Genomic DNA, 27,242 nt, shown 5'->3' on the forward strand with positions numbered 1-27,242 from the left:
GCTTTCTCAGAGCAGACAGGGGACATTTGCAGCAGAAGACAAAGGGTGGGGAGAGATGCAAGCAAGACCTAAGCCAGTTTCAGCTCCATGGAAGCAACTGGTGTCTGCAGGAAAGAGCCCTTGGGGTTTCACCAGAGCCTTGTTGTTCCTAGTGACTGGAAAATGGAATCTAACAGACACAAACCCCTCACAGCCCCCTTTTCCTAGGGCTGGACAAAGGGGAGGGATTGTTGTTCCGTGAACCCCTCAGACTGGCTTTTGCCAAGGGTTGTTTTTAGTTCTTAGCCTGTAATTCTTGGCCGGGGTGAGCCTGGGGGTTTGAAATGCCCCTCAGAGCAGGCAGAGACCTCTCTGAAAGTGCCCAAGCATCTGATCAGCTCCTTGTTTGGTGCAGGCTGGGAGTAGTTTTATTCTGTATCCTAGTTACAACAAGACCCTTGGTTTTCTCAGGCCTCTTGCCAGATGATTTCTTTGTTTACCTGAGGGCCTTGTCAGTCCCCTGAGGTTTGTTTCCCTGCCCCAAATTTATTATATTTCTTTATTTCCACGCAGTAAATCAGAGCTTGTTGCATGTGACCCGGCAGAGGTTCAGGCTGGTCACCTGCCTGGGAGGGAGAAATGCAAAAAGGGAGGGAGTCATTTCTGAAGGGGCTCCAGGAAAGCTGAGGAGGGACTTTTCACAAGGGCATCGAGTGATAGAATGAGGGGGAATGGTTTTAAACCGGAACAGTGAAGATTTAGATTAGACATTAGGAAGAAATAATTTCCTGTGCAGGTGGGGAGAGCCTGGCCCAGGTTGCCCAGGGAAGCTGTGGCTGCCCCATCCCTGGCAGTGTTGAAGGGCAGGTTGGATGGGGCTTGGAGCAGCCTGGGCTGCTGGGAGGGGTCCCTGCCCATGGCTGGAGGCTTGGAAATAGATGAAATGCTAAGTCCCTTCCAACCCAAACCAGTCTGTGATGCCATGATTTTGCCTCAGTGCCCTTTGCAAGGAGCATCCTGAAGAGAACCAGCAGCAGGGACAATGCCTGCCTGCAGCCCAGCTCCCTGCCAGCACCAGGCTGGAGCTGCCACCCTCATCCAGCAGCCTGTGGAGGATGAATGAGCCCCTCAGCTGGGGCTTGGCTTCTGGGAAAGAGCATTTGCACAACCATAGCAACAGCAGTGAGCCTGGCTGCTGGGCTCTCCAGGAGCAGCCTGGGCTGGTGGGAGGTGTCCCTGCCCATGCAGGGGGTTGGGACTCGATGATCTTTAAGGTCCCTTCCAACCCAAACCATTCCATGATTCTATGATTCCTTTCTCCTACACCCACATAACTGTGTGCAGAGATGCACAGGGACACTTGCCCGTCCCACCCATCCCTCTGTGCTTCCATCCACCCATCCATCCACCTGGCAGAGTCATGTGGCTTCTCTCACTCAGCAGTGAAACACTGATGGCTTGGTTGCTGACCTCCTTGGCTGAAGCTGAAACCCATCCCCGCTGGATCACTTGCATGTACAAGTGACCTGCCTGTGCCTGTCCTTTCTGCTTGTCCCTTCCTGCCCTGCACAGGGTGGTTTTGTTGGGGAGTGGGGGAAATAAACCCTGGCTAAGAGGCACGAGTGCCTCATCCTCTCTGCAAACATCCAAATGCTGCAAAATCGGAAAGGGACAGGCAGTGGAAGGCAGGATTGGGTCCTGAAGAGAGTTCACTTCCCAGGTTTGGGTGATAAAAGCCTGAAACCCTCCCTGCCTAACCACGTGGTGAGTCACATTCTCATAAAGGTGGTGACACCTCCTGGCACTGTCCCTCTCCTCCCCACAGCAGAGGGTGGCTGCAGGCAACCACCACCCCTGTAGGTTGCACTATCCCTTCTACTGTAAGTGGGCAAATACTGAAGGTGACTTTGCCCTTTGCATTTGCCACCTGCAGAGCTTCCTTCTCCTGGGGAGACCTGCACACGGAGCCCGAGATGAAGGTTGAGTTTGCTCCTCGCTCCCTGCCTCTGCAGAGAAGGCTTCAGACAGCAGCTGTGGTTCAATGGGTCTTCAGCTTCCTAGCTCTAGGTAAGAGACATCTTCTCCTTCTCTGAGAAGCCAGAGCAGCTTTTTCCCTCCTCCCCTCCACCCCAGGGAAGGCCTGGGACTGAAGGTCTGGGGCCAAAGGAAAGCAGCATTAAAGGCATCTTCTGGAAGCCTGCAGTGAATGGCAGGAGGCTCTTAAGTCTCTCTCTTTATTTCAGTGTGTGGAGAGCAGTGTGGGGGGCTCTGTCTCACTGGAGCAGTTCTTCCCCTCCCTCCCCCCTTTCTTTTGGTATTTTAGATTTGGTTTCTTCTCAGCCGTGGTCACACCAGGGAAGTGTGTGGCTGTGTGTGTGTTCTGGGGAACATCTAGGGGTCTTACCCAGCAGCAGTGGGGTTTCACAGAATCATACAATGGCTTGAGCTGGAAGGGACCTTAAAGATCATTTAGTTCCCCCTGCCATGGGCAGGGACACCTCCCAGCAGCCCAGGCTGCTCCAAGCCCCATCCAACCTGCCCTTCAACACTGCCAGGGAGTTTCAGCTTCTCCTGCTCTTTGGTTTAGTGTTTTCTTTGTCCCAGGTGCTGCCCTGCTTAGGGTCAGTCGTGAGAAATGGAATTCCCATGCCTAAGGGATGGTAAGGTGGGAAGAGCATGGGGAACTCTGCTTTGCAGCCCTGGAATCAGACACTTCACTCTGTGTCTACACACCCCAGAAAAACCCAAGCAGGTTGGGGAAGAGATACCTTATCAAAGTGGACCCAGATGAACTCAGTACTGTGTGGAGGGCATCAGGTGCTGATGGAAAGGAGAGTTTGGGAAATGAGGAGATGGGAGACCCAGAGGCAGTTTATCAGACTGGCTGGGGTGATTTACAGCTCATCAGGAACCAAGCTGGAAGGCAACATTCCAGAGCTTCCCATTGTCAAGCCACTTCTTAATCTCAGATGGGATCTGGGTAAAGCTTCTGCCTTATTGTGGCAGGAGAGTTGGGACTTGTCCCAGCACAGGGAGGCAGCAGATCTTGGTGTACTACTGGGTCCTGGCATCTCCAAAGCAAAATACCTGCAGAGAAAGCTTCAAACCTCAGTAAGCTTCTGAGATGGCTCCATCCAAACTCTGCTACAGACCTGGGGCTGAATGGCCACCTCTGCACCAGTGTTTGATGGACTGGAGCACTGGGCCATACAGGTCCAGACAGTTTGCATGCTTCTTGGCATGGATTTGACCCATGTTAAGTAATACTTCTCTAAGCTACTCACTGGCACAGTTTGGGGAATGACAGAGGACTGGGACAACTGGTGGTGGCCAGGATGGGTGAGGCTGCCCTTCAGTGGAAGAGAATTAGCAACATGGGCATGACTTGGCAATGCTGTTCACCTGCTGGGTCAGCAAATGGGCTCTGCCAGGTTGCTTTGGAGAGGTGTAACCAGTGTGGTCCCTTGTGTTGCTCTGGAGAACATCCCTCTCCAGGTGGAGGGGACATCCCAGTGTGGCAGTGGTGGCATGGCCAGCTGAGCTGCCACAAAGCCCAGTTAGGCATGGCAGAGTGAAAGGGCATTTGGTGCTATCTGGTATTTTAGTTCTGAAACTTGGGTTCTTCCAGTGCAGAAGAGATCCCAGCTATGATCAACCTTCCCCTGCTCACCAGAGACCACCTTGCAGGAGGAGACACGGGTGTTGTTAACAGGGGAAGGGAGATCTGGAAAAAGCCATGCAGCCATGGACCCAACTGGCCAAACTGGGGGGTTCTGGGGTCTTCTGTAGCTCCTTCTCTGCCCTTGCCCCCAGATTTCTCTCCATGGTACCTGGATGGGATGCAGAAGAGATGTGGCTGTGATGTTAAGAAGGGATATAACAACAAATCCCCATCCCCATGGATGCAGCTGGGGCTTTAACAATGTTTTCCAACCAAACAACTTGCACTTTAGGTTTTTCCCTTCTTGGTACTGGGAGCAAGCTGGCACTTGGCTTTTCAGCGATGGAAATCACCTCTGGAGCCAGCAGAAAGCCAGAAAACGGGCAGGAGGGAGGAAACCTCTGCAGTCAGAGGGTGACATGGAGCTACTTGAGATGCAGGCTCTGCCTCTTGCAGGGAAATGCAGCTTGTTCTGAATGAGGAGACCCAAACCCACCTCTCCTGCATGGCTGCCTTCCCAGAGATCCTGCCTTTCCCTGGGACAGTTTGACTCTGATCTTTTATATTTTTGAAATCTGAAACGAAAAGCAGTTCAGAAATCACAGAATGGAGGAATGGGTTAGGCTGGGAGGGAGCTGGAAGGCTTTAAGAAAAGCTTTAGAAAGGTGATAACCAAACCTCATGGAGCTGTTCCAGTTGATGGGATTAATGTTAGGAAATTTCTGTAAGGCTGGAACTCTGCACCCAAAACCTCCCAAGGAAACAAGTGCCAAAGTGCTTGATGCTAAGGGATACCCTGGATTTCCTCCCATGAGCTGCCAAACACCCCATGTTGCACCCAGGTAGAACCCTCAGGCACACAGATCAGACCTTCCCTGGGCAGGATTAGGCTCCTTTCTGAGCAGAGAGGCTCATGCTTCTGCTGCCAGAAAAGGGCTGGAAAAACCCATCTGCTCAACTGGTGCCAGCCATTTGCAGGGCCCTTTGGCCCAGCAGCACTGGCTGCAGCTGTTGCTATGGTTGTGCAAATGCTCTTTCCCAGAAGCCAAGCCCCAGCTGAGGGGCTCATTCATCCTCCACAAGCTGCTGGATGAGGGTGGCAGCTCCAGCCTGGTGCTGGCAGGGAGCTGGGCTGCAGGCAGGCATTGTCCCTGCTGCTGGTTCTCTTCAGGATGCTCCTTGCAAAGGGCACTGAGGCAAAATCATGGCATCACAGACTGGTTTGGGTTGGAAGGGACTTAGCATTTCATCTATTTCCAACCCCCCTGCATGGGCAGGGACACCTCCCAGCAGCCCAGGCTGCTCCAAGCCCCATCCAACCTGCCCTTCAACACTGCCAGGGATGGGGCAGCCACAGCTTCTCTGGGCAACCTGGGCCAGGCTCTCCCCACCCTCACAGCCCAGAATTTCCTCCTGATGTCCAACCTAAATCTTCCCTCTTCCAGTTTAAAGCCATTTCCCCTTGTACTATCACTACACACCCTGGTAAAAAGTCCCTCCCCAGCTTTCTTGTAGGCCCCTTCAGGTGCTCTGAGGTCTCCTCAGGGAGCAGAGAGGCCATTTCTCCAGGTGCTGACAGCTGCTGGAAGGAGTGTGCACAGTGCAAGGATGGGATGCAGGGCATGGAGTAGGAATCCCATTGCTTCTCCATTGCAGGATCCCAGTTCTGACCAGAGCCCCCTCCTAAGGCAATGGAGCCAGGCTTCTGTGGGGCTCAAAAATCAGCAGGCTGGTGCCCAAACCTGCTGCTCTGCTTCCCTGCTGCCTCCCTCATTTCAGGTCTCCATGGACTTGGGCACCCATCCAGACACACCATGCAGAAGCATTAGTGTAGAACGGAATCATAGAATCATTTTGGTTGGAAAAGATCTTTAAGATCAAGTCCAACCCTTCCCCCAGCCCTGCCAAGGCCACCCCTGCCCCATGTCCCTCAGCACCATCTCCAGGGCTTGGAAACCCCTCCAGAGATGGGGACTCCCCCCCTGCCCTGGGCAGCCTGGGCCAGGCCCTGACAACCCTTGCCAGGAAGGAATTGTTCCCCAGATCCAACCTCAGCCTCCCCTGGCACAACTTGAGGTCGTTTCCTTTTGTTCTATCACTTGTTCCTGGGGAGAAGAGACCTCCCACCCACCCAGCCTCCTTTCAGGCAGTTGTAGAAAGCAAAGCTGGGCTGAACCCACGCAAAGAGACCCAGTGTGGGGGCAGGAGATCTGTGCATGCCTGGGGATCCAGCACCTGCCATCAGCCTTTGAACCCTTCCAGTCAGCAGGGTGGCTCAAAGGGCAGGAGGTGCCAGCATGAGGCAGGTTCCTTTGGCAGCTGAGCAGAGTCCACAGCCTGGGAGAGCCTGGCCAGGCTGGGCTGTGCCAAGGGGTACAGCATCTGTGAAGACAGAAGAGAAGATAGTGATAAGACAAGGGGTCATGGTTCAAAACTGAGAGAGGGGAGACTGAGGTTAGATGTTAGGAAGAAATTCTTCACGCTCAGGGTGGTGAGGAGCTGGGATGGGTTGCCCAGGGAGGTTGTTGATGCCCCAGCCCTGGAGGTTTTTAAGGCCAGGTTGGACCAGGTTTTGTGACACCTGGTCTAGTGGTGGGTTCCCTGCTCATGGCAGGGGGGTTGGAACTCGATGATCTTTGAGGTCCCTTCCAACCTTAGTGATTCTATGATCTGTGGTGGCTGTCACTGTCAGGGACTCTAGCCTGGCACTGGGGACCTCAGCAACGTGCATCTGGCAAACTGTCCTCACACCTGCAACGTGACTCTGACTCACTCTGGGGCTGCTGTGATGCTGAAAATCTCCTTCCAGAGCCTGCTCTTTTCCCTGCTTCAAGTTGAAGGAGCTCATGCTGGGTTAGCAGCAATGTTGGGACCAGCAGCACTTTGATGGGGCCTGTTTTGACCTGACCAGAAAAGTCCTCCATGTGCTTCTAGCCTGTGGCTCACTTGAAGCCTGTGACATAGAGAAGATATCACAGTCTGGTTTGGGTTGGAAGGGATGAATCCACATCTCCTAACCTGCCTGTTCCATCCGAGGGTGGCTTGAGAGACTGCAGCCTGAGGCTGGAAATCGAGGAGCTATGGGGGCAGAAAGGTGGAAGGTGGATGTTGTGGGGATGCTGTGGCTGAGCACTGAAGGTAATTCTCTCTTTTCCCTTGAAGAAGAGTGCAAAGGCAGCGAGGCAGAGCCTTGTTATACTCACATCTCCTTGTCATTTGTGTGTCTGATGCACCTTCAGTCCCCATCCTCAATAGAGAGCTTGTTCCCACAGAAAGCTTGTCCAGGCTGGAGATTGGAACTAGATGGTCTTCAAGGTCGCTTTCAACTCAAATAATTCTTTGACATGGAGCTGCTGGAGCAGCACAGGAGGGTGATAAAAACCATCAGAGGGCTGGAGCACCTTTGTTGTGAGGACAGGGTGAGAGGGTTGGGGTTGTTCAGCCTGGAGAAGAAAAGGCTCCAGGGAGACCTTTTTGCATCCTTTTAGTCCTTCAAGGGGGCTCCTAAGAAAGGTGAGGACAGACTTTTCAGCAGTGCCTGTGGCAACAGGACAAGGGCTGATGGTTTTAAACTGAAAGAGGGAAGATTCAGACTAGATATAAGGAAGAAATTTTATTTAATGAGGATGGTGAGACACTAGTGTCCAGGTGCCCAGAGAGGTTGGCTGGGACTCTGAGCAACCTGATGGAGTTAAGGATCTCCCTGCTTATGGCAGAAAGGTTGGACTAGATGACCTTCAAAGGTCCCTTCCAACCCAAACCATCCTGTGGTTCTAAGCTGGGGAGCTTGCCTGGCTTTGCAGAACCCTGGCAGCCAATGGGGTTCAAAGATGGGTTTCTAATGAGCTGGGGACTTGCAGCTTTTCCCCAGTCTCCACCATGACTCAGATTGTCATCTCTTCCAGCGGTGTTTCTGAGACCTAACAGCCCTTTGAGCATTGCTTTATGGGCACAGAGGGTTGCACATTGGTTGGAGTTTGGCCCCAGAAGGGAGATTTCTGCTGAGGTTCCCTGGCCAAGAGCCTAATGCCATGTGGGTGATATCCTTTAAAGTGTTTTTCTGGCAGGGAGCCCAGAAAATGACAGTTGTTTGGAGGAAAGCAGATGCTGAGGGAAGCATGGCTCTCATCTGAGAAGCTCTGAAGTGGTCCCTGGTCCAGGGAGGGACAGACAAGAAACTCCTCTTTTCCCTCTTAGGATTCCTCTCAAAAGAGGAAAGCAATGATTATGGGCAGCAGCCCACAGTACAGGCAAGTAGTCCTGTTTGCCACCCAGCCCTTCCGTGTGTCCTGCAGAGAAGAAGCAGAAGGGGCAAGGAGGTGGCTTTAGGTTCTCCTTGCTGCTCTTCCTCTGGGAGATGACCCATGGAGGAAGGGAAGTGTGTGTTCCCCTCCAACATGGAATCAGGAAAGACTTAGGGTTTGCAGGAATGGAAATAGACCTTGGTTCCTGGTGCAGAGTCCTTCCCTCTACCCCTTAGGGGTGCAGGGTTTATCCTTTTCTTGGGTGGGATGTTATTTTTCAGCTTGAAGAACGAAGACATGAAGAGTCACCAGTGAGGGGACCCTTGGGCCAGGCTGAAGAGCCTGAAGTCCTGGGCAGTGGAGCTGGTGGTGGACCCAGCCTGGGGACCTGACACAGCTTTCAGGAAGCACCAACAACATCTCCATGGCAAAAATCTTGCCGCTGGTGGTCCAGAAAGTCTTGATGTCTACGCTGTGGGCCTGCACTGCCTGTGCTATGCTTTCCTTGAGGAGTTTGAGGACATGAAGCAGATGTCGGGAAGAAAGTTGAGTGGGGACATCAATCTCTCTTGGTCCAAGCAACTACAGGGGCTCCCTCTTGCACACCAAGCAGAGGTACAAAGTGCCTCTTCTCACCAAAAGGAAGCCCCTGAATAACCATGTGTCTGCTTAAGGCTGGGATGGGTCTAGATGAAGACAGTAGGATATAACTGTACATTTTTTTTCTGGAACTTTCCTACCTCTGGTTCCAACCACAGCAGCTTGCAGATAAAGGATCCATTCCAGGACAGGAAGGGGCTCCTTTCCCCCAGCAAGCAGGACACTGTAAGATTTTACAAGCACAAAAAAGCCACAAATCTTCAGATTGAGTGAAGGTCCCTGAGTGCAACTTCTGTCCTGCAAAAAAAAACAACCAGCAACCAAACAATAAAGAGTTGACTTGCAAGTGGATCAAGGGAGAAATTAATAATTATATCATTGCAAGATAAAGCCTCACTTGGATGATAAGCACATAGATGTGGACCAGAGCACCTCCTTTAATTTGCAGAAAGGACCTTGAGCTTTGCATGATGAGATAAAAGGAGAATGAGGCCTTGCACAGTCCTGCAGCAGCACCTTGCTCCTGGGTGCAGTAAAATTGCAACCTCTGTGTTGTTCCTCCAGCAGCTTTTCTGTGTCCTGTGGCCTCTGGAGCTTCATTTCATGCTGGTTGCTGCTTTCCTTGAGAGATACAAAGATTGTGGTCAACGGGACAGCATCTAGTTGGAGGTCTGTGACTAGAGCTGCAGAAGGCAAAAGGCTTGGATGAATTTTAATATTATTTTAGCTCAGTTCCCCCTTCCCAGACAACACCAAGGCTTCCAGAGGGACAGATGGAGAGGACACAGCTCTTCCTAGGCATTTTTTAGGACATCTGCTTGACCAGGTGGCAGCTTGGTGGCTATCAGTGCTTCTTAGTGCTTAGACACTACTGGGCATGGGTGGGATTTGATGTACCAAGTGATGCTTCCTTGCACACAGACTTTCCTTCTCGTATTCCTGTGCCAAAACACCAGGCATGGGGGGTGTGGGAGGTAGAGGGCAAAGCTGAGCAATGACTGGAAGCAGCTCAGAGAATGCTTTAGTGACTTGGGAAATTCAAGAGCCATTAATGTCTTAGGAAATGAAACAGAGCATTCCTATAAAATCTGTGATGGCAATGAGCTGAAAGGACTTCAAATCCTTTAGAAGCCAGAATTAGAATTGAGAATGAGCCTGAGAAGTGGAGAAAAAGGTCCAAAATCAATAAGAAATAACTCAATAAAGAGTAAAATATTATATATATACATTCTCATAGGCTGGGAGAGTTGGAGTGTTCAGCCTGGAGAAGAGAAGGCTCCAGGGAGACCTGAGAGCACCTTCCAGGGCCTGAAGGGGCTCCAGGAAAGCTGGGGAGGGGCTTGGGACAAGGGCAGGATGTGAGAGAAGAAGGGGTGATGAATTTAAACTGAAAGAGGGAAGATTTAGGTTGGACTTTAGGAAGAAATTCTGGGCTGTGAGGGTGGGGAGACCCCGGCCCAGGTTGCCCAGGGAAGCTGTGGCTGCCCCATCCCTGGCAGTGTTGAAGGGCAGGTTGGATGGGGCTTGGAGCAGCCTGGGCTGCTGGGAGGTGTCCCTGCCCATGCAGGGGGTTGGAACTAGATGGTCTTGAAGGTCCCTTCCAACCCAAACCAGTCTGGGATTCTGTGATTCTGTGATATGGGAAGATAAAAAATTGAAAATCCGAGACATTTAAAATGGGGAATCAACAGCTCAGGACAAAGCTCTTGGGGACTGTGCAGACAGGACTCAGTGCCCCACAGTTTGCAAAGTGCCAGGTGTCATCAGGAGGTATCAACAGTAGTTTTGGGGTAACATATGGGCATGATCATTGCAAGGGGAGACTGACTCCAGAGAAAAGCCAGACAGCAAAGGGATAGAGATCTGATCCATGAGGGCCTTCTGGATGCAGTGAGGTCCATCATTCTTGTGAGAAGAGGGGGACACAGTGGTCTTGGGATAAATAGGTGGCTGCTGCAAGGATGGTGCTTTGTTGCTTTCCAGGTTCGTGGAGTAAATAGGAAAGAAACCACCTCTTTACATCAAAGGTGCCTTCACACTGATAACGTAATTCAGCAACAATCCCAGTGGAGGTTTGGGAACCATCCCAGGCCCAAACAGATTGAGTCATTTCAAGAGGATCATTCCTCTCCCAAAGTCATAGAATCATAGAATCACAGAATGGTTTGGGTTGGAAAGGACCTTAAAGCTCATCCAGTCCCACCTCTGCCATGGGCAGGGACACCTCCCAGCAGCCCAGGCTGCTCCAAGCCCCATCCAACCTGCCCTTCAACACTGCCAGGGATGGGGCAGCCACAGCCTCCCTGGGCAACCTGGGCCAGGCTCTCACCACCTTCACAGGACAGAACTTTTTCCTCATGTCCAACCTGAATCTCCCCTCTTTAAGCTTCAAACCATTGCTCCTAGTTCTCTCCCTACCCACCTGTGTAAAAAGCCCTACCCCAGCTTTCTTGTAGGCCCCTTCAGCTACTGGGAAGTTGCTCTAAGGTCACCATGGAGCCTCCTCTTCTCTAGGCTGAACAACCCCAACTTCCTCAGCCTGACTTCATAGGAAAGATGCTCAACCCCTCTGATCATCTTGATGACCACCTCTGGACTCGCTCAAGGAGTTCTATGTCCTTCTTAGGTTGGGGACTCCAGATCCAGACCCAGTTCCCCAGGGGGGGGGTCTCAGCAGAGCAGAGCAGATGGGGAGAATCACCTCTCTTGACCTGCTGGCCACGCTTCTTGTGATGCAGCCCAGGACACAGCTGGCTCTCTGGGCTGCACCTGCTCACGTTAAACTCCTGGTCTATCACCTGCCAACTCACTGCCTGGTTTTTCCCTCAGCACAGTGCTGCACAGCTGCCTTCATCGCCCTCTTGTTCACCCGTTTTTGGCTGGTCAGTGCCCTCTATGCCATGTGGTGGTTCCTCGACAGGGAAAAACCCAGGAAGGGTGGGAGGCGGATCCACACCCTCCGGAACAGCATCGTCTGGAGGTACATGAGGGACTATTTCCCCGTCACGGTAAGTGCCACCCATCCCACCAGCTCTCAGCAGATTCAGCTTTGGCCTTGGTGGCTGGAGGCAGGTCTGGGGGCAGCGCTCGTGGCTTGGGGAGCTTGGAGCTCAGTGCTCCAGGATTGTCTTCCCAGCTCCCAGGGTACTGCAGGACCCAGCAAAAAAAAACATGTAGACCATCCTTTTCACAACCTGCTGCATTCACACACCCATTCAACCTCCCTGCACCCCAGCAGTTGATAAAACCTCCCCCTGCCTGTTTGCCACGGGTCCATTGGCACAGTCCTGCTCTTCAGGTCACTCAGCTTTTACCCAGCAGACACAGGGCCAAGTGTTAACCAAAATCCAAGACGTCCTGGTGCCTTGCAAGGTCATCATCCTCTTGTGCTGGGGAACAGGCTGGATGGGGCTGTTCAGCCTGGAGAAGAGAAGGCTCCAGGGAGACCTGAGAGCACCTTCCAGGGCCTGAAGGGGCTCCAGGAAAGCTGGGGAGGGGCTTGGGACAAGGGCAGGGAGGGCTGGGAGCAGGGGGAAGGGTTTCCAGCTGGCAGAGGGAGCTGGAGATGAGATGTGAGGGAGAAATTCTGGGCTGTGAGGGTGGGGAGAGCCTGGCCCAGGTTGCCCAGGGAAGCTGTGGCTGCCCCATCCCTGGCAGTGTTGAAGGGCAGGTTGGATGGGGCTTGGAGCAGCCTGGGCTGGTGGGAGGTGTCCCTGCCCATGCAGGGGGTTGGAACCAGATGATCTTGAAGGTCCCTTCCAACCCAAACCATGATTCTATGATTCTACAGGTAAAGCTGGGTGTGTGCTGAGCAGTCTCATAGAGTTGCTGTTCCCCTGGGAGGGACTTGTGTGACATTTCCAGCTGTAATTTAATGCATGTGGCAGGCCTTTGACCATAACCTTCATCTGGGATCCCCTTGGCATGGCATGGATGCGTGGACCTGCATGAAGTCCACCCTCAGAGCCATCGTAAGTCAGTGCAAGCCTGGGCAATGCAGCAGAAGAGTTCATGGGCCATGCAAGGAAGTGAATTTCTAGGGTAGAACAAGCTGTGGGAATTGGTGAGATCATTCCTTTGAAGAAATATTGAGGGAATGCAGATGGGGTGTGCACATCTGGTTAGGGATGGCCTGAGGTCAGGAGCTGGGTGCTGCAAAATGAAGTGGGCAGCCCAAACAGCCAAAGGACTCATCAGCTCAAGGGAAAAACAAAACCCCAGGCTGAGTCTCCTTCCTGCATGGAGCAGAGCCTGGGACAAGGATCAGGGAAAGCTGGAGCAAAGTGAGGACCAGAGATGATGTGCCCAAGGCCACCCATCAGGTTTTCTGCTCAACCAAAAGGCAGAGTCATCTCTATCAAATCCCAACCTTGCACTTCAACAAGACAGCTTCTTCAGCTTGTTAAAGAGAAAAAACACACATCCCCAATAAAACAAACCCCAAATTTTCAATGTCCTGCTGTGCAAACTGCACAATTGGTGTAGAAAGAGATTAATTTAGGACAGAAGTCAAAGCTGGGCAAAAAAATAAACGATAAATGTCTCTGCTGGTGTGCTCCAAGTTGGATGGTTCTGCTGTTAGAAGTGAAGATAAATCCAAATAACACCTATCAAAAGCAGTTGGACACCCTGGTTGTTTGGTCAGAAGCAGAAAACTGTGACTTAGCACTGAGTTTTCAAGGAAAAGGTGGCAGTGATGAAATGTGGGGAGAAATCTGCCAGGTTGAAGGTAAGATCCTTCAGTGGAAGACACGTGGGACTCATAGAAGAGAAGCCTGAAATATCAGTTGGGTTCCCAGCAAATTATTCTTAAGGTTGCCTTAGAAAATGCTGGAATTGCCACGAGCTCTTTGTGGGCTGTAATATTTGCATGCAATACATGTCCTGTCAATTCTTTTTGGACATAAACTGCCAACTTGGGCAGTGTCAGAACAACCTTTCTGCTAAAACTTGGCTGCCAGCTCAGCCCAGTGTCACCTCTTCTGTCCCTTTGTAAGGCCTTGCAAACCCCCTCCTGGAAGCCAAAGTCTGTCCTTCCCTTCCTGGGTGCCACTGCCACGGAGGGAGAACCTGGTTGGAGGACCAGTAAGACCAGTAGAGGGAGCATGGATACTGGTTTTGGCTGCAGCTCACTGGGTGAAGGCAGGGAGGGTTCGGTGGAGCTTTTTTCCCCACTGGTGTGAGAGAAGACAGAGGGGTCTCGGCAAAAGGACAGCAGAAAACAAAAAGTATAACAAAAAGGGTATTATAACCAAGTAATCATATGGCATCCTGGGGTGGGTTAGAAAGGGGGTGGTTGGTAGGTCAGGGAGGTTCTCCTCACTCTCTATTCTGCCTTGGTGAGGCTGCATCTGGAATATTGTGTCCAGTTCTGGGCCCCTCAGTTCAGGAAGGACAGGGAGCTGCTGGAGAGAGTCCAGGGCAGAGCCACAGAGATGATGGAGGGAGTGGAACATCTCCCTGATGAGGAAAGGCTGAGGGAGCTGGGTCTCTTGAGCTTGGAGAAGAGGAGACTGAGGGGCCACCTCACCCATGGTTACAGACACGTTCAGGGCAGTGTCAGGAGGATGGAGCCAGGCTTTGTTCAGTGATGTCCAGTGACAGGACAAGGGGCAATGGGTGCAAACTGGAGCACAGGAGGTTCCATGGGAATATCAGGAAGAACTTCTTTCCTGTGAGAGTGACAGAGCCCTGGGACAGGCTGCCCAGAGAGGCTGTGGAGTCTCCTTCTCTGGAGACATTCCAACCCTCCTGGACACGTTCCTGTGTGATGTGCTCTGGGTGACCCTGCTCTGGCAGGGGGGTTGGGCTGGGTGATCTTTCCAGGTCCCTTCCAACCCCTGAGATTCTGTGATTCTCTGATTTTGGTCTGAACCCACACAGCTGGATAATCCCACGGATCTAGCACTTTCCCAAAGCCCCAGCCAGAGAAGGACCACAAGGGGAACAGGCTTCGGGGATATGGACGGGTGGTCACCCAAGCACCCTGGGTTGTATTTGTGTGTAGATTGAGTTTGTTCAGCCCTGGAGGATTAGTCATGCTGGGAAGATTAAATATGGCTCCTAATCCACCCAGATCCCAGCAGCAAACTCAGCAGTGGCCAAGCATCAGCATTTGGAGGCAGGCAGAGCGGCCTGCTATTTTATTTTAGGAATTGGCTTTGAATGCAGCTTTTAAAGGATCCCTGGGCATGTTTGATGTCACAGAAGCAAAAGAGAGGTTGGGATGTGCATCTGTTTTCCAGGGATTTGGATAGCAGGAGTTTGCACTTGGCTGCTGAGAGCAGCTGGCAAGGTGCAGCCTCTGGGCAGCATCTGCTGCATGTGCCAGGAGCACCCTCTGCTGACACCATCCTTGCTCAAGGACCTCTTTGCCACTTGGTTTTTCCTCCCTTGGAGCTGGTGTCTGTTATTTTGGGGGTTGTGAGTTACAGGATCAGGCAGGACCTGAGTGGGTTTGGGTGATTTAAAAACAAGAACCCCACACAGACAGCCTGGAGACAGCCTGGGAGAGTTGGGGTGTTCAGCCTGGAGAAGAGAAGGCTCCAGGGAGACCTGAGAGCACCTTCCAGGGCCTGAAGGGGCTCCAGGAAAGCTGGGGAGGGGCTTGGGACAAGGGCAGGGAGTGATAGGACATGGGGGGATGATTTTAAGCTGAAAGAGGGAAGATTAAGATTAGATATTAGGAAGAAATTCTGGGCTGTGAGGGTGGGGAGACCCTGGCCCAGGTTGCCCAAAGAAGCTGTGGCTGCCCCATCCCTGGCAGTGTTGAAGGGCAGGCTGGATGGGGCTTGGAGCAGCCTGGGCTGCTGGGAGGTGTCCCTGCCCATGCAGGGGGGTTGGAACCAGAAGATCTTTAAGGTCCCTTCCAACCCAAACCATTCTGTGACATTCCTTACTAGCTCTGAGGTTGGACCTTGTTATCTGTCACAACTGGCAAAGTCCCAACCTCTGTCACTGTGCTTGGGGACTTGCTGGAGTTACTGGGGGTTTTTTTGTTACCGTAACTGAAATGAGTTATTGGAGCATTAGTTGACCCCTTGGAGCTGGGTTTTGGGATGGCTCCATCCCATAGCTCATTGATTCTCATCGTTGCATAAACCATGACGTGGGTTATTTGAGCGTGTTGTGGTTCTGGGGAAGGACAAGGAGATGCAGAGAGGGGACAGCACAAGCTATTGTGTGAACCCAGCCCTGCCAGGAATGATTTCTTTCTTTTCATAGAAGGGTGGTATGATTTGTAACTGGGGATTTAGTGTCATGGCCCGTGACATTAAACATCACTTCTGGTTTCCAGTGGTCTTGGCTGTTCACTTTGCTTCCTTCTGCTGGCTGGAGGAGCAGAGAGGGATTGTTAGGCCAAAAGCAAGACATGGCCAGATGGCCCAAAGCCACCTCTCTCTCCTTTTTAAGATTAACTTCTCTGTCCCATGTCTTGGCCCTCTCTTCTCTGCCCTTGGGTGACATTAAGTAAGAGATGCCACCACTGAGGCCAGGCCCACTGGAGGACTGTTCTGCCATCTGCACAGCCAAGCAACTTGCTAAGTCACTGGATAAGGGAGGTCCTACAAGACCCCAAAAGCAGCATCACACAGGAACAAGGGAAGACTTGGCCTTTTTGGACCTGCCATCCTTATCCAGCTTTGGGACTGAGGGTGATGAAGTCCCATCCTAACTCAATCTGAACCCACCTGGCTGGTCAGACTCCCTGGAACTGGCTGCAAACACAGCTCTAACCTGGCATTGTAGCACCTGGAGAACACCCCAGTGCCCAACACACTTGTTTCTCCAACTGTCCCTCCCAGACTCATGCCATTGCTGGGACCTGAAACCCATCTTCCTTGGCAGCTGCTGGTAGTACTCTAATATTTACTCTTCCCTTGGTCTTCCATCCAGACCCCCTTGCATGGACGACCCACTTCTCTTTGCCTTGGCACAATTTCTCCTTTTTTGGCTCACCTGGGTTTCTGGATTTCTCTGCTGGATTTCATGCCACAGAGAATCTGGCTGTATGTTTCATCCTGCAAGAGATGCTCTTTGGAGGTGCCTGGGAGGACACCAAGTGACCTGAAGATTTGCTTAGGACAAAGTTCAGAGCAGATTAATGAACGTAACATCCCTGGAAATGGAGTTTGGAGCCAGAAAAGGAGAGAAATACAGTAGTGATTAAATTTGGGACACTTTAAATGAAGAAGGCACAAGCTTGCTGACCAGCTTTCCTGACTACATCCTCCTCTGCTCTGCAGACAGCTGTGGGGGTGATTCCACGTTGCTCCCCATCTTCTGCTTCATGCCCACCCACCCCTAAGGATGTGATGTCAGTGCTGTCCCTGCCTACATGACCCCTGGCAGGCAACAATGCAGTGTCCCCCCTCCTCACTTAATGACTTCTTAATCCCTGCAAAGCCTATTGGTTAGGGGCCTGGCTTCATCTCCTCAGCATGCTGGAGCACCCAACCTTCCAGCCCTTTGGGACCCAAGGAGAACTTTCTTTCCCTCAAGCATAAGTGCACAAGGGCATCACTGTCCTCCCTCTTCCCGTGGTCTGGGGCAGGACAGTCCAGCCCATAAGAGAAAACCAGGAAACCTCAGTCACATCTCAAAGGGTGGTTTAAAGCAGCCTTGTTAAACCAGTGGTGACCTCCTGGGCTGATGCACTCACACTCAGAAGCCCTAATTCCAATTAGCTTAATTTCCCTCCAAAAATTAATTAAAACCAAACCCAACCCAAATACCAAACGAAGGCCACTTTAATTCCAGCTAAGAGCATCTACTCGGGATGTTAATACAGTTTAACTAATCCAGTTGAAAATTAATTTGGATTAATTTGCTTGAGATCCTCGCCAGTATGTGGGATTTTATCCGAGCTCCTGGACAGTCTGGGGGTGCATCTCCCTGACAGTGCATGGAGCTGCTCTCACCACGTCTCTGTGGGAGCTGGTGGAACTGGGGCAGGGCTTTACCCAGGACCCACAAGTGAGTAGGCAGAGTGAGGGGGGAGTTTCTGCTACAGAGTCATCACTCTGACCACTGAGCAACTGTAGCTCCCGAAAGGAGGTTGGAGTGAGGTGGGTGTTGATTTCTTCTTGAGGAATATGAGTTCCTCAAGTTGTGCCAGGGGAGGATTAGGTTGGCTTTTCAGGCCCTGGCATAGGTTGCTCAGGGCAGTGGTAGAGTCACCATCCCTGGAGGTACTTAAAAGACACTGAGGGACATGGTTTAGTGGTGGCCTTGGCAGTGCTGGGTTAACAGTTGGACTTGATGATCTTGCAGGTCTTTTCCAACCAAAAACGATTCTACGATTCTGTATCTCTCCGTGAATGAGGAACATAAACTAGAGCTCATCCTTCAAATCACAAATTTAAGTTTATTTGCTGGGAGGGCCAAGAGCACGCCAGATTGTGGACCTGGAAGGACTCATAACACCTTGGGCAAAGGGTGGTCACCACTGTCAGCAGCCAAGGAACAAGCATCCCCATCACACCACGGAGGAGCTCAGGGAAGCCAGCAAACCTGTGGCTTGGTTTGAAGAGCACAACCCCGGAGTTGATAATAGCTCTTTGTCTTTGGACCATGGGGCATGGACATGAATCTGGCATCCCTCAGACACCTCTGAGATGAGACACTGCTCTTGTCTTGCCAAGAGAACGTCACGTCAAGCTCTTGTGTCCCTGAGGTGTTTACGCACGAACCGGCTTGGCTGGATCCTGAAGTCCTTTGACAATTATTAAAAGTTCAACTCATCCAGAATGACCAGAGCAGAAGATGCCATCCGGTGGGTCTGGAAACAACCCAACCAAGCCAGGCAGGAGGACAGTTCCACCCCACTGCACCTCAACCCCAGCCCCGTGAAGCACATTTGGGGCTGGAACGTAGGAGACATCTGGGCTGAGCAGGGTCAGGTGTTAACTTTCCTGGCAGTCTGGGGACAGTCTGTTGTACAAAGATTGACCTCTGGCAGGAGGAAGGGAAAGGAGCCAACAAGCAGTGGGGACAATCCAGACTGGAAGATCAAGTTTCTGTGTTAAAGGGTTTTCAGGAGAAGAGTGGTTCAGAGCCCAAAGGTCTGACCTACAGCTCAAGAGACCTTGCCCAGGGCTCTTCTCTGGTGCAGATTTCCTTCCTGGTCCTGTACAGCTTCTTTGGTTTCTCTGGAAGTTCTGAACAAACAGTTCAAATGTGAGCAGACACTGTGGTAACATGGGGACCTTCTCTCCTCTCCTTTGCTTATGCCCTGGAAGGTGCCCAGATTGCAAAGCTAAAAAAGGCAAATCATTCAGTGAAGTCACTAAGATGTGGGCAGTGCTACTTCAGGGGACAGCTCAGGCAGAAACATTAACCAGGTCTACCAGCTCTTCAGTGCTTAGAGCAGGAATTAAAAAATCACAGACTGCTTGAAGGGACCTCTGGTGGTCATCTGGTCCAACCCCTGCTCTCAAGCAGGGCACCCAGACCCGATTGCCCAGGACTTTACCCAGATGGTTTTTTCATATCTCTAAAGATGGTCCCTTCACAACCTCCCCGGGGGACCTGTGCCAGTGCTTGGTCACCTGTACTGTGAAAAAGTGTTTCCTGATGTTCAGAGGGACCCTCTTGTGTTTCAGTTTGTGTCTGTTCCCTCCTGTCCTGGCACTGGGCAGCACTAAAAAGAGGCTGGCTTTGATCTCTTGGCACCTGCCCTTCCAGGGCTCATATACATTGATAGGCTCCCCCTGAGCCTTCTCTTCTCCAGGCTGGACACTCCCAGCTCTCTCAGCCTCTCTTCATAGCAGAGATGTTCCAGTCCCTTCATCATCTTTGTGACCCTTTGCTGGACTGTCTCCAGTATGTCCATGTTTCCCTTGTACTGAGGAGCCCAGAGCTGGACCTAGCATTCCAGGTGTAGCCTCACCAGTGTGGAGTAGAGAGCAATGGTGACCTCCCTCCACCTGCTGGCAGTACATCTAAGCCAGCCCTGGTTACCATTTGCCTTCTTTGCTGCAAGGTCCCATTGCTGGCTCATGTTCAACTTGGTATCCACCAGGACCCTCAGATCCTTATGTGCCAAGCTGAGTGGTCCCCAGTGTGTATTGGTGCATGGGGTTGATCCTCTCCAGGTGCAGGACTTTGTACCTCTCCCTGTTGAACTTCAGGAGGTTCCTGTCAGTGGGTTACATGGGATACATGGTCTTGGATACATAGATCGTGATCAAGCTCCAAAATGCACGTGTAGTTTAAAAGGCCCAATCCAGAATCAACCATGATTGGTAGGACTCCAGACTTCAGTGTCACCAGGGAGATGAGGAGTAGTTTATCAGTGACAGATGTGCTGTCCAGGGTCACCATGAATCATAGAATGGTTTGGGTTGGAAGGGATCTTAAAGATCATCAGGTCCCAACCCCCCTGCCATGAACAGGGACACCTCCCACCAGCCCAGGCTGCACAAGCCTCATCCAACCTGCCCTTCAACACCTCCAGGGATGGGGCAACCACAGCTTCTCTGGGCAACTTGTTCTAGTGCCTTCCTACCCTCATGGGGAAGAATTTCTTCCTGATGTCTGACCTTAATCTCCCCTCTTCCAGTTTAAAACCATCATCCCTTGTCCTCTCACTGCCCTCTCTGGTGAAAAGCCCCTCCCCAGCTTTCCTGGAGCCCCTTCAGGCACTGGAAGGTGCTCTCAGGTCTCCCTGGAGCCTTCTCTTCTCCAGGCTGAACACCCCAACTCTCCCAGCCTGGCTCCAGAGCAGAGCTGCTCCAGCCCTCCCAGCATCTCCGGGGCCTCCTCTGGACTTTCCCCAGGTGCTACGTGTCCTTCTTGTGTTGGGGGCTCCAGAACTGGACACAGTACTCCAGGTGGGGTCTCACAAGAGCCAAGTAAAGGGGGAGAATCCCCTCCCTTGACCTTCTGGCCATGCATCTTTTGATGCACAAGACACGGGTGGTTTCTGGGCTCCAGTGCACGGTGCCAGCTCTTGTTGAGTTTCTCCTCCACCATCACTCCCAAGTCCTAATTCTTCATCTTCTGCGGCCAGAATTAGCCTTAAAGAAAAACAAACCAACAAACAAGCCCAGAAAATAATATGATAATGTGGAGCAAGATGAGATGTGCACTTCAACCAATAGAATAAATCACAAGGGGACCTCAATGGAAAGTATCAAGAGAAAATATGAACAGCCAGAAATAAAGCTGGAAAGGTTGCTGGTTGTTGGGTGTCCAGGTCTTTGTAAGGGGACATAAGTTCCCTTTTCTCTTCCCTCACTTCTTATTAGAGATACATAGAATCACAGAATTATTTTGGTTAGACAGGGACCTTCAAAAGTTATCTAGTCCAACCTGCCTGTCATGGGCAGGGACATCTTCAACCAGATCAGGTTGCTCAGAGCTCTGTCCAACCTGACCTGGAATGTTTCCAGGGGTGGAGCATCTCACACCTCTCTGGGCAACCTGGGCCAGTGTCTCACAAGCCTCATTGTGAAAAAAAATCTTCCTTATGTTTAATCTGAATCTTCCTTGTTTTAGTTCAAAACCATCACCCCTTGTCCTGTCACTGCTATTCCTCATTCTTTCCACTCCTGTCCTCCTTCCACTGGGGTGAGCACCAAGGCAGGAGCTGGATGTCTCCTAGGGAGGGTTTATAAGGATGTGAGGTGTCTTAGCACAGGGGAACTCTCCTGCTGAAACAGTTTGCACAGCTCAGGGGACACCCTGCGTTGGGTTCTTCATTAGCAAGGATGTGAGCTTGGGGTGCAACCAGGCGTTGGGGCTGCTGCCACCCTCCCTTCTTGCCACCCTGTGCACACACAGCTGGAGCTGCAGCAGTTTCCAACACACTGGAGCATCTCACCTCCCTGCTTATAAATCACACAGAGATGAGAAGCTGTTTGGAAGCCAAGGATGAATGCAGGAGACCATGATGCAAGCTGAAATGACTGAAAAATGAGTACATGGTGGCAGGGGCCCTGGGCACTTAGTGACCCAGCCATCTGCTCCTCCTCCTGCTGAGGCACCTCAGCACCTGGGCAGCCCTGGGACTCTTGTTTTTCCATTCCCCTCATTAAGAGCAGGTGTTTGGAATGGGCACATGTGTACAGTCAACAATACCTCAGGACAGATGGGGAATTAGCCACCAGGTAAGAAAGGAAAGTACAACCTCGTGATTAACCTGCAGTTCTGGCTGCTTCTAGGAAAACACATGGTCCATTAGCTGCTCCCCAGTGAGGGTGGGAGCTGGGTACTCTGGGACAGAGTTGGTGTGTTCAGCCTGGAGAAGAGAAGGCTCCAGAAGACCCTGGAGAATCTTCCAGTGCCTGAAGGGGCTCCAGGAAAGCTGGGGAGGGGCTTTTACAAGGGTTTGTAGTGATACGATGAGGGGAGACAGTTGGAAACTGAAAGAGGGGAGATTTAGATGAGATATTAGGGAGAAATCCTTTGCTGTGAGGGTGGGGAGAGCCTGGCCCAGGTTGCCCAGGGAAGCTGTGGCTGCCCCATCCCTGGCAGTGTTGAAGGGCAGGTTGGATGGGGCTTGGAGCAGCCTGGGCTGCTGGGAGGTGTCCCTGCCCGTGCAGGGGGCTGGAACTGGATAATCTTTAGGGTCCTTTCCAACCCAACCCATTCTGTGACACTATGATTTTCAGTTTTTACCCTCTTTTGCTCCTCTTAGAAAATGTATTGGAAGACTTTTTTAACAAAGGAGGTTCCAAACACCATCTAGGTGAGCTCAAGGCAGCACGAGGAACTGTGCCATTGGAAATGACACTTTGGGCCAGCGGGTGGGAAGAGATGGACACAGACAATTCAATACATCCCAGTGAAAAATGATTGAGTCGTTCCCATTGAGCTTTCCCATCAGAGGGCACAATGAGTGCTGGGGAACTTGTTCCAGGAATCCCCTATCTGCTCCCAGTAGCTGATGCTTCATTCCCCAAGGTGACACCACTAACTCATGGCCCCGTTTTTGCTCCATCCCTGTGTCCAGTTGGTGAAGACAGCAGAGCTGGACCCTAGGCAGAACTACGTGGCAGGATTTCATCCCCATGGGGTCCTGGCAGCTGGAGCCTTTATCAATTTCTGCACAGAGGCATCTGGCTTTTCCAGCCTCTTCCCAGGCATTACCCCACACCTGATGATGCTCTCCCTGTGGTTCCGCATCCCGTTCTTCAGGGACTACGTGATGAGTGGAGGTAAGTGGGGCAGCAGCATGGGCAGGTGGTGGGTGAGGTGGATGATTTTTGGGAGACCAGAGAGTGAAAACAGCCCGAGGGGCTTGGAAAGTGAAGAGTCTCTTTGTCCCCATCTGTGGCCCCTCTTACCCCATTGTGGCTGCCCCATCCCTGGCAGTGTTGAAGGGCAGGTTGGATGGGGCTTGGAGCAACCTGGGCTGCTGGGAGGTGTCCCTGCCCATGCAGGGGGTTGGAACCAGATGATCTTTAATATCCCTTCCAACCCAACCCATTCTATGAGAAGAAGAAATGAGAGGAATAGATAAAAATGAAATGGAGAAAGAGGAAAGGGAGTCTAGAGAGATTTTTGGAGACTGACAGGAGGTGACCTCCCTCTTTCCCCAGTGGGAATGGCCACTTTTCCATCCTCCTGCATGTCGTGGGCAGGATTCCATAGACTAATCATAGTCATCCAGCTCCAGCTGAGATACCCCTGGGCTTTCATCACCCTGTTTTCCATCCCAACCCTGGTTCCTGCTGCTGAAAAAAATATTTACACGGAGAGTGAGGAATCATAAGAGTGAGGTATGAGAGGGTTAAAACCCAGGAGAGAGAAGGTTAATTGCTGTAATGTGGGAGTTTGGTGCATGGCTCATTTTCAGGTTGATTGAACCCATTTGACAAAGAGCTTTTAATTTCCAAATTATTTCAGCACCTGATACAAGGATATTTTTTTTATTTTATATTATTTTATTTTAAGTTATTTTATTTTAATCAAAACAATGTTGTTTTGCCATTTCTGAATTCAAGGTTTCTAACTTTTGGAAGTCAACAACAAGGGACCAAAGGCTTAATTAAATTCCACTTTAAATTAGCAGCATCCACTGAAATCTGTGTGTGTTTCGACCTAAAGCAAATGTGTTCCTGCTTCTGGAATGATCCAGGACTGGACACAGTTTCATCTGACAACAAACCAAACCAGATTATTTTTTTTCCTGGGGCTTCAGAGCAACTAGTTCTCAGTTCACTATTTTTCCTAGGTTTTTACCCCCATTTTTCACTTCTGGGACAGACAGCAAAGGGATAATTGTGTGTTCACACAGTCAATCTGTGAGGGGATCCAGCACCTCTCAGTGGAGCTGGGCTGAGGTGGCCAAAGTGAGGGAAAACTCTGAGAAGAAACTGTCTAGCACCCCTCTGGAGTTGGATAATGGGGGAAAAAACATACAGAGCAAACCAGAGTTGTGTGGGTTTTACAGCTCGTAGAATCATAGAAGGCTTTGTGTTGGAAGGGACCTTGAAGATCATCTAGTCCAGCCCCCTGCATGAGCAGGGACACCTCCCACCAGCCCAGGCTGCTCCAAGCCCCATCCAACCTGGCCTTGAACATTTCCAGGGATGGGGTTTCCACCACCTGGTGCTCATTTTTCCTCCCTCTCTGCCCTCCAGGGCTTGTCCCATCCGACAAGGAGAGCGCATCCTACGTGCTGAAGAAGCCAGAAGGTGGGAACATTCTGGCCATCATCGTTGGTGGGGCACAGGAGGCCCTGGATGCCCGGCCAGGATCCTGCACCTTGTTGCTGAAGAACAGGAAAGGATTTGTCCGCCTGGCCATCGAGCACGGGTGATGCAGGGGGTGGGCTCCACAGGCAGGGATACCCCAGACTGTGGTTAACGGGGTGTTCCTGCTGGTTTGGGAGAGGGCGGGAAGGTGGTTTGGGGTGGGCTTTGCTAATCATGCCCCTACGTTGGGTTTGGTTCCTTGCAGCACCCCTCTGGTTCCCATCTTTTCCTTTGGGGAGAACGACCTCTACGAGCAGGTGAGGAACCCCAGGGGCTCCTGCCTGAGGTGGCTCCAGCACCGGCTCCAGCAGATCATGGGTGTCTCCCTTCCCCTCTTCCATGCACGAGGCATCTTCCAGTACAGCTTTGGGCTGATACCTTACAGGAGGCCCATCTTCACCGTGGGTAAGTCCATCCTGGGCACAAAATGCTAGTCACGCTCAGCCTGGCCAGAAAAAGGGGACATCCTCCTTCCAGGGTGAAGCGTCATGACAGAGAGTGTGATGGGCTAGAAATGTCCTGGCAAAGGAGCATCCCCAACTGATGATGTGTCACGTTGGTTTGGGACTCTGGCTTGGTCTTATGGCAGAGCCCAAGTCATCTTTGCCCCAGAGCAAATGTGGCCACCCCAGCAGCCCTGGGGGTGCAGATACGCCCAAGCCCAGTGCAATCGGTGGCACCAGCCACGGCAACAGCGTTGGGTTAAAGCCTGTTCCACAAAACCAGTTATCCTGGGATGCATCAAAAGCAGCAGGACCAGCAGCTGAGGGACATGGTTCTTCCCCTCGACTGCCCCTTGCAGGGCTGGGTCCAGTTCTGGGGTCCCCAGCACAGGAAGGACACGGAGCTGTTGGAGAGAGGCCAGAGGAGGCCCCGGAGATGCTGGGAGGGCTGGAGCAGCTCTGCTCTGGAGCCAGGCTGGGAGAGTTGGGGTGTTCAGCCTGGAGAAGAGAAGGCTCCAGGGAGACCTGAGAGCACCTTCCAGGGCCTGAAGGGGCTCCAGGAAAGCTGGGGAGGGGCTTGGGACAAGGGCAGGGAGGGATGGGAGCAGGGGGAAGGGTTTCCAGCTGGCAGAGGGAGCTGGAGCTGAGATGTGAGGGAGAAATTCTGTGCTGTGAGGGTGGGGAGAGCCTGGCCCAGGTTGCCCAGGGAAGCTGTGGCTGCCCCATCCCTGGCAGTGTTGAAGGGCAGGTTGGATGGGGCTTGGAGCAGCCTGGGCTGCTGGGAGGTGTCCCTGCCCATGCAGGGGGGTTGGAACCTGATGATCTTTAAGGTCCCTCCCAACCCAAACCAGTCTGGGGTTCTACAAGAGCACCTACAGGTTTGCAGGTTGGCTCAGTGTCCCGTGCAGGCAGCCACAACAAACCACCTCTTTGCACACACACGTGTCATGCTGTTATGACCTGAGACCATGCCATGGGCCACCACATTTCACAAAGTCTTTGCCTTTCACAGAAAAAGAACTCTAAAGAAGCTTTGCCTGCTTTCAACAACTCCATGCTTGGCCCACTGGCGTGACTGATGCTCTGTCAATTAGACTAATTAAAGAGGCTGTTTGGAATGGTCAGGGTTTGCCCAACTGATTAGGTTTGACAGCCAACAATTACTTCTAATTGTTTTAAAACCTGTTTGGATTGTCTCAATGGTTTTATGAGCTGTGCAGTATCACAAGGGCTTTTCATTAGTCCGATGAGGAGCAGTATTAGGTGGTGATGAAACCTTCTGCCACTTGACAAGCAGAATTGGAATAAAAGACCAGAGCAAGAGAGGTATCTCCTGGACTTCTCTGTGCCCTGAAGGCACCTGGTCCTGCTGCTGGGCTCTGGCAGATGGAAAGGGGCTTCTTCTAGTGATGGAAATCAAATTAATTAGATTTGTTCTTGAAATAAACATTTTAGAAAGATACGTGGGTACTCAGTGTCTGTTAAAATTCAGATATTTCAGAGAAGCTTTAATCTGAGCAAGGTGGAAGCACTCCACCCACCAGTGTATTTAGATAGTCTTGGGCTCTCCGTGCCTCAGTTTCCCCAGCTGCAATGCAGATTCCCAGGGTCACGTGGGAACAGCCTGAAAAGCCCAACACAGATATTAGGATGATGTTATATTTATCCACAGCTTGTCTGAGACGTTAGGAGCAGCAGCAGGGCCTGCACTGGCATATGATACTTTTCACTTCAAAGAGCCACACAGAAGGGTTTGGCAACAACCAGCTTTGCAGGTGGGGAAATTGGGGCAAGGATAGACAAGACCCAGGAGGCCAGGATCTGAACTTCCATCTCCTCACTTCCTTGGCTCCACTGACTCCCAAACCCCAGGACGTGACTGGTCTTACCAATCCATACACAGCATTTTTGGAGAGGTGGACCCCAGCTCTGTGCTAAGATGTGTCCAGAGGGACCTGCCATGGGCTCCTCCTAATGCCTGTGCTTGTTTTCCAGTTGGGAAGCCAATTCCAGTGCAGAAGAAGCACAGCCCCTCCAAGGAAGAGGTTGATGAAGTCCATCAGAAGTACATAAATGAATTGACCAAGCTTTTTGAAGAGCACAAAGCCAAATATAACATCCCAGAAGACAGACACCTGGAATTTATATAGTGCTCCTCGAGCAAGGAGTTGAAGAAACCATGGACATCATGTTCCAAGTTTTCCCCTATCTCTGGAACTATTTCACAACCTCATCTTACTCACAGTTAACATATGGTCACAGAATCAGAGAGTTACCTTGGTTGGAAGAGAACTTCAAGACCATCTCTACTCCAACTGTACCAGATCATCAAGTCCAGTCCATACATTGTAGGGAGAAGGACTTGGTTTTCTCAGAATTATCATGGGTTTAGGGGCAGAGTTCTCATCTTGAATCCCTGTAGGACACATCAAAGCTATAAAGAAGAAGCAGAAGAAGAAATCCCATCTGTGTTCAGCACTGTTGAAACTCCCCAGCAGAAAACTCACACGTTCAGTCTGGCTTGGAGGCCACTTTTCCAAGATATTTCCAGGCAGTTTCCTTTGCATTTTTTTTCATTCAGAAATGGGATCATCAGCCATAATTTCTGCTG

The 27,242-nt window shown here is 51.5% G+C and overlaps 1 protein-coding gene across 1 annotated transcript; it reads left to right on the plus strand.

The window, feature by feature from the left end:
• The first annotated feature begins 1,952 nt into the window (after nucleotides 1-1,952).
• On the plus strand, nucleotides 1,953-26,781 carry MOGAT2 (monoacylglycerol O-acyltransferase 2). Its single transcript, XM_051608775.1, has 6 exons — nucleotides 1,953-2,046; nucleotides 11,314-11,492; nucleotides 22,442-22,646; nucleotides 24,075-24,249; nucleotides 24,394-24,593; nucleotides 26,627-26,781. The coding sequence occupies exons 1-6, from the start codon at nucleotides 1,953-1,955 to the stop codon at nucleotides 26,779-26,781; spliced, it is 1,008 nt and encodes a 335-aa protein (XP_051464735.1).
• The last annotated feature ends 461 nt before the right edge of the window (nucleotides 26,782-27,242 follow it).

This window comes from Apus apus, chromosome 1 (assembly GCF_020740795.1).
Source record: "Apus apus isolate bApuApu2 chromosome 1, bApuApu2.pri.cur, whole genome shotgun sequence".
NCBI classification, from domain to species: domain Eukaryota; kingdom Metazoa; phylum Chordata; class Aves; order Apodiformes; family Apodidae; genus Apus; species Apus apus.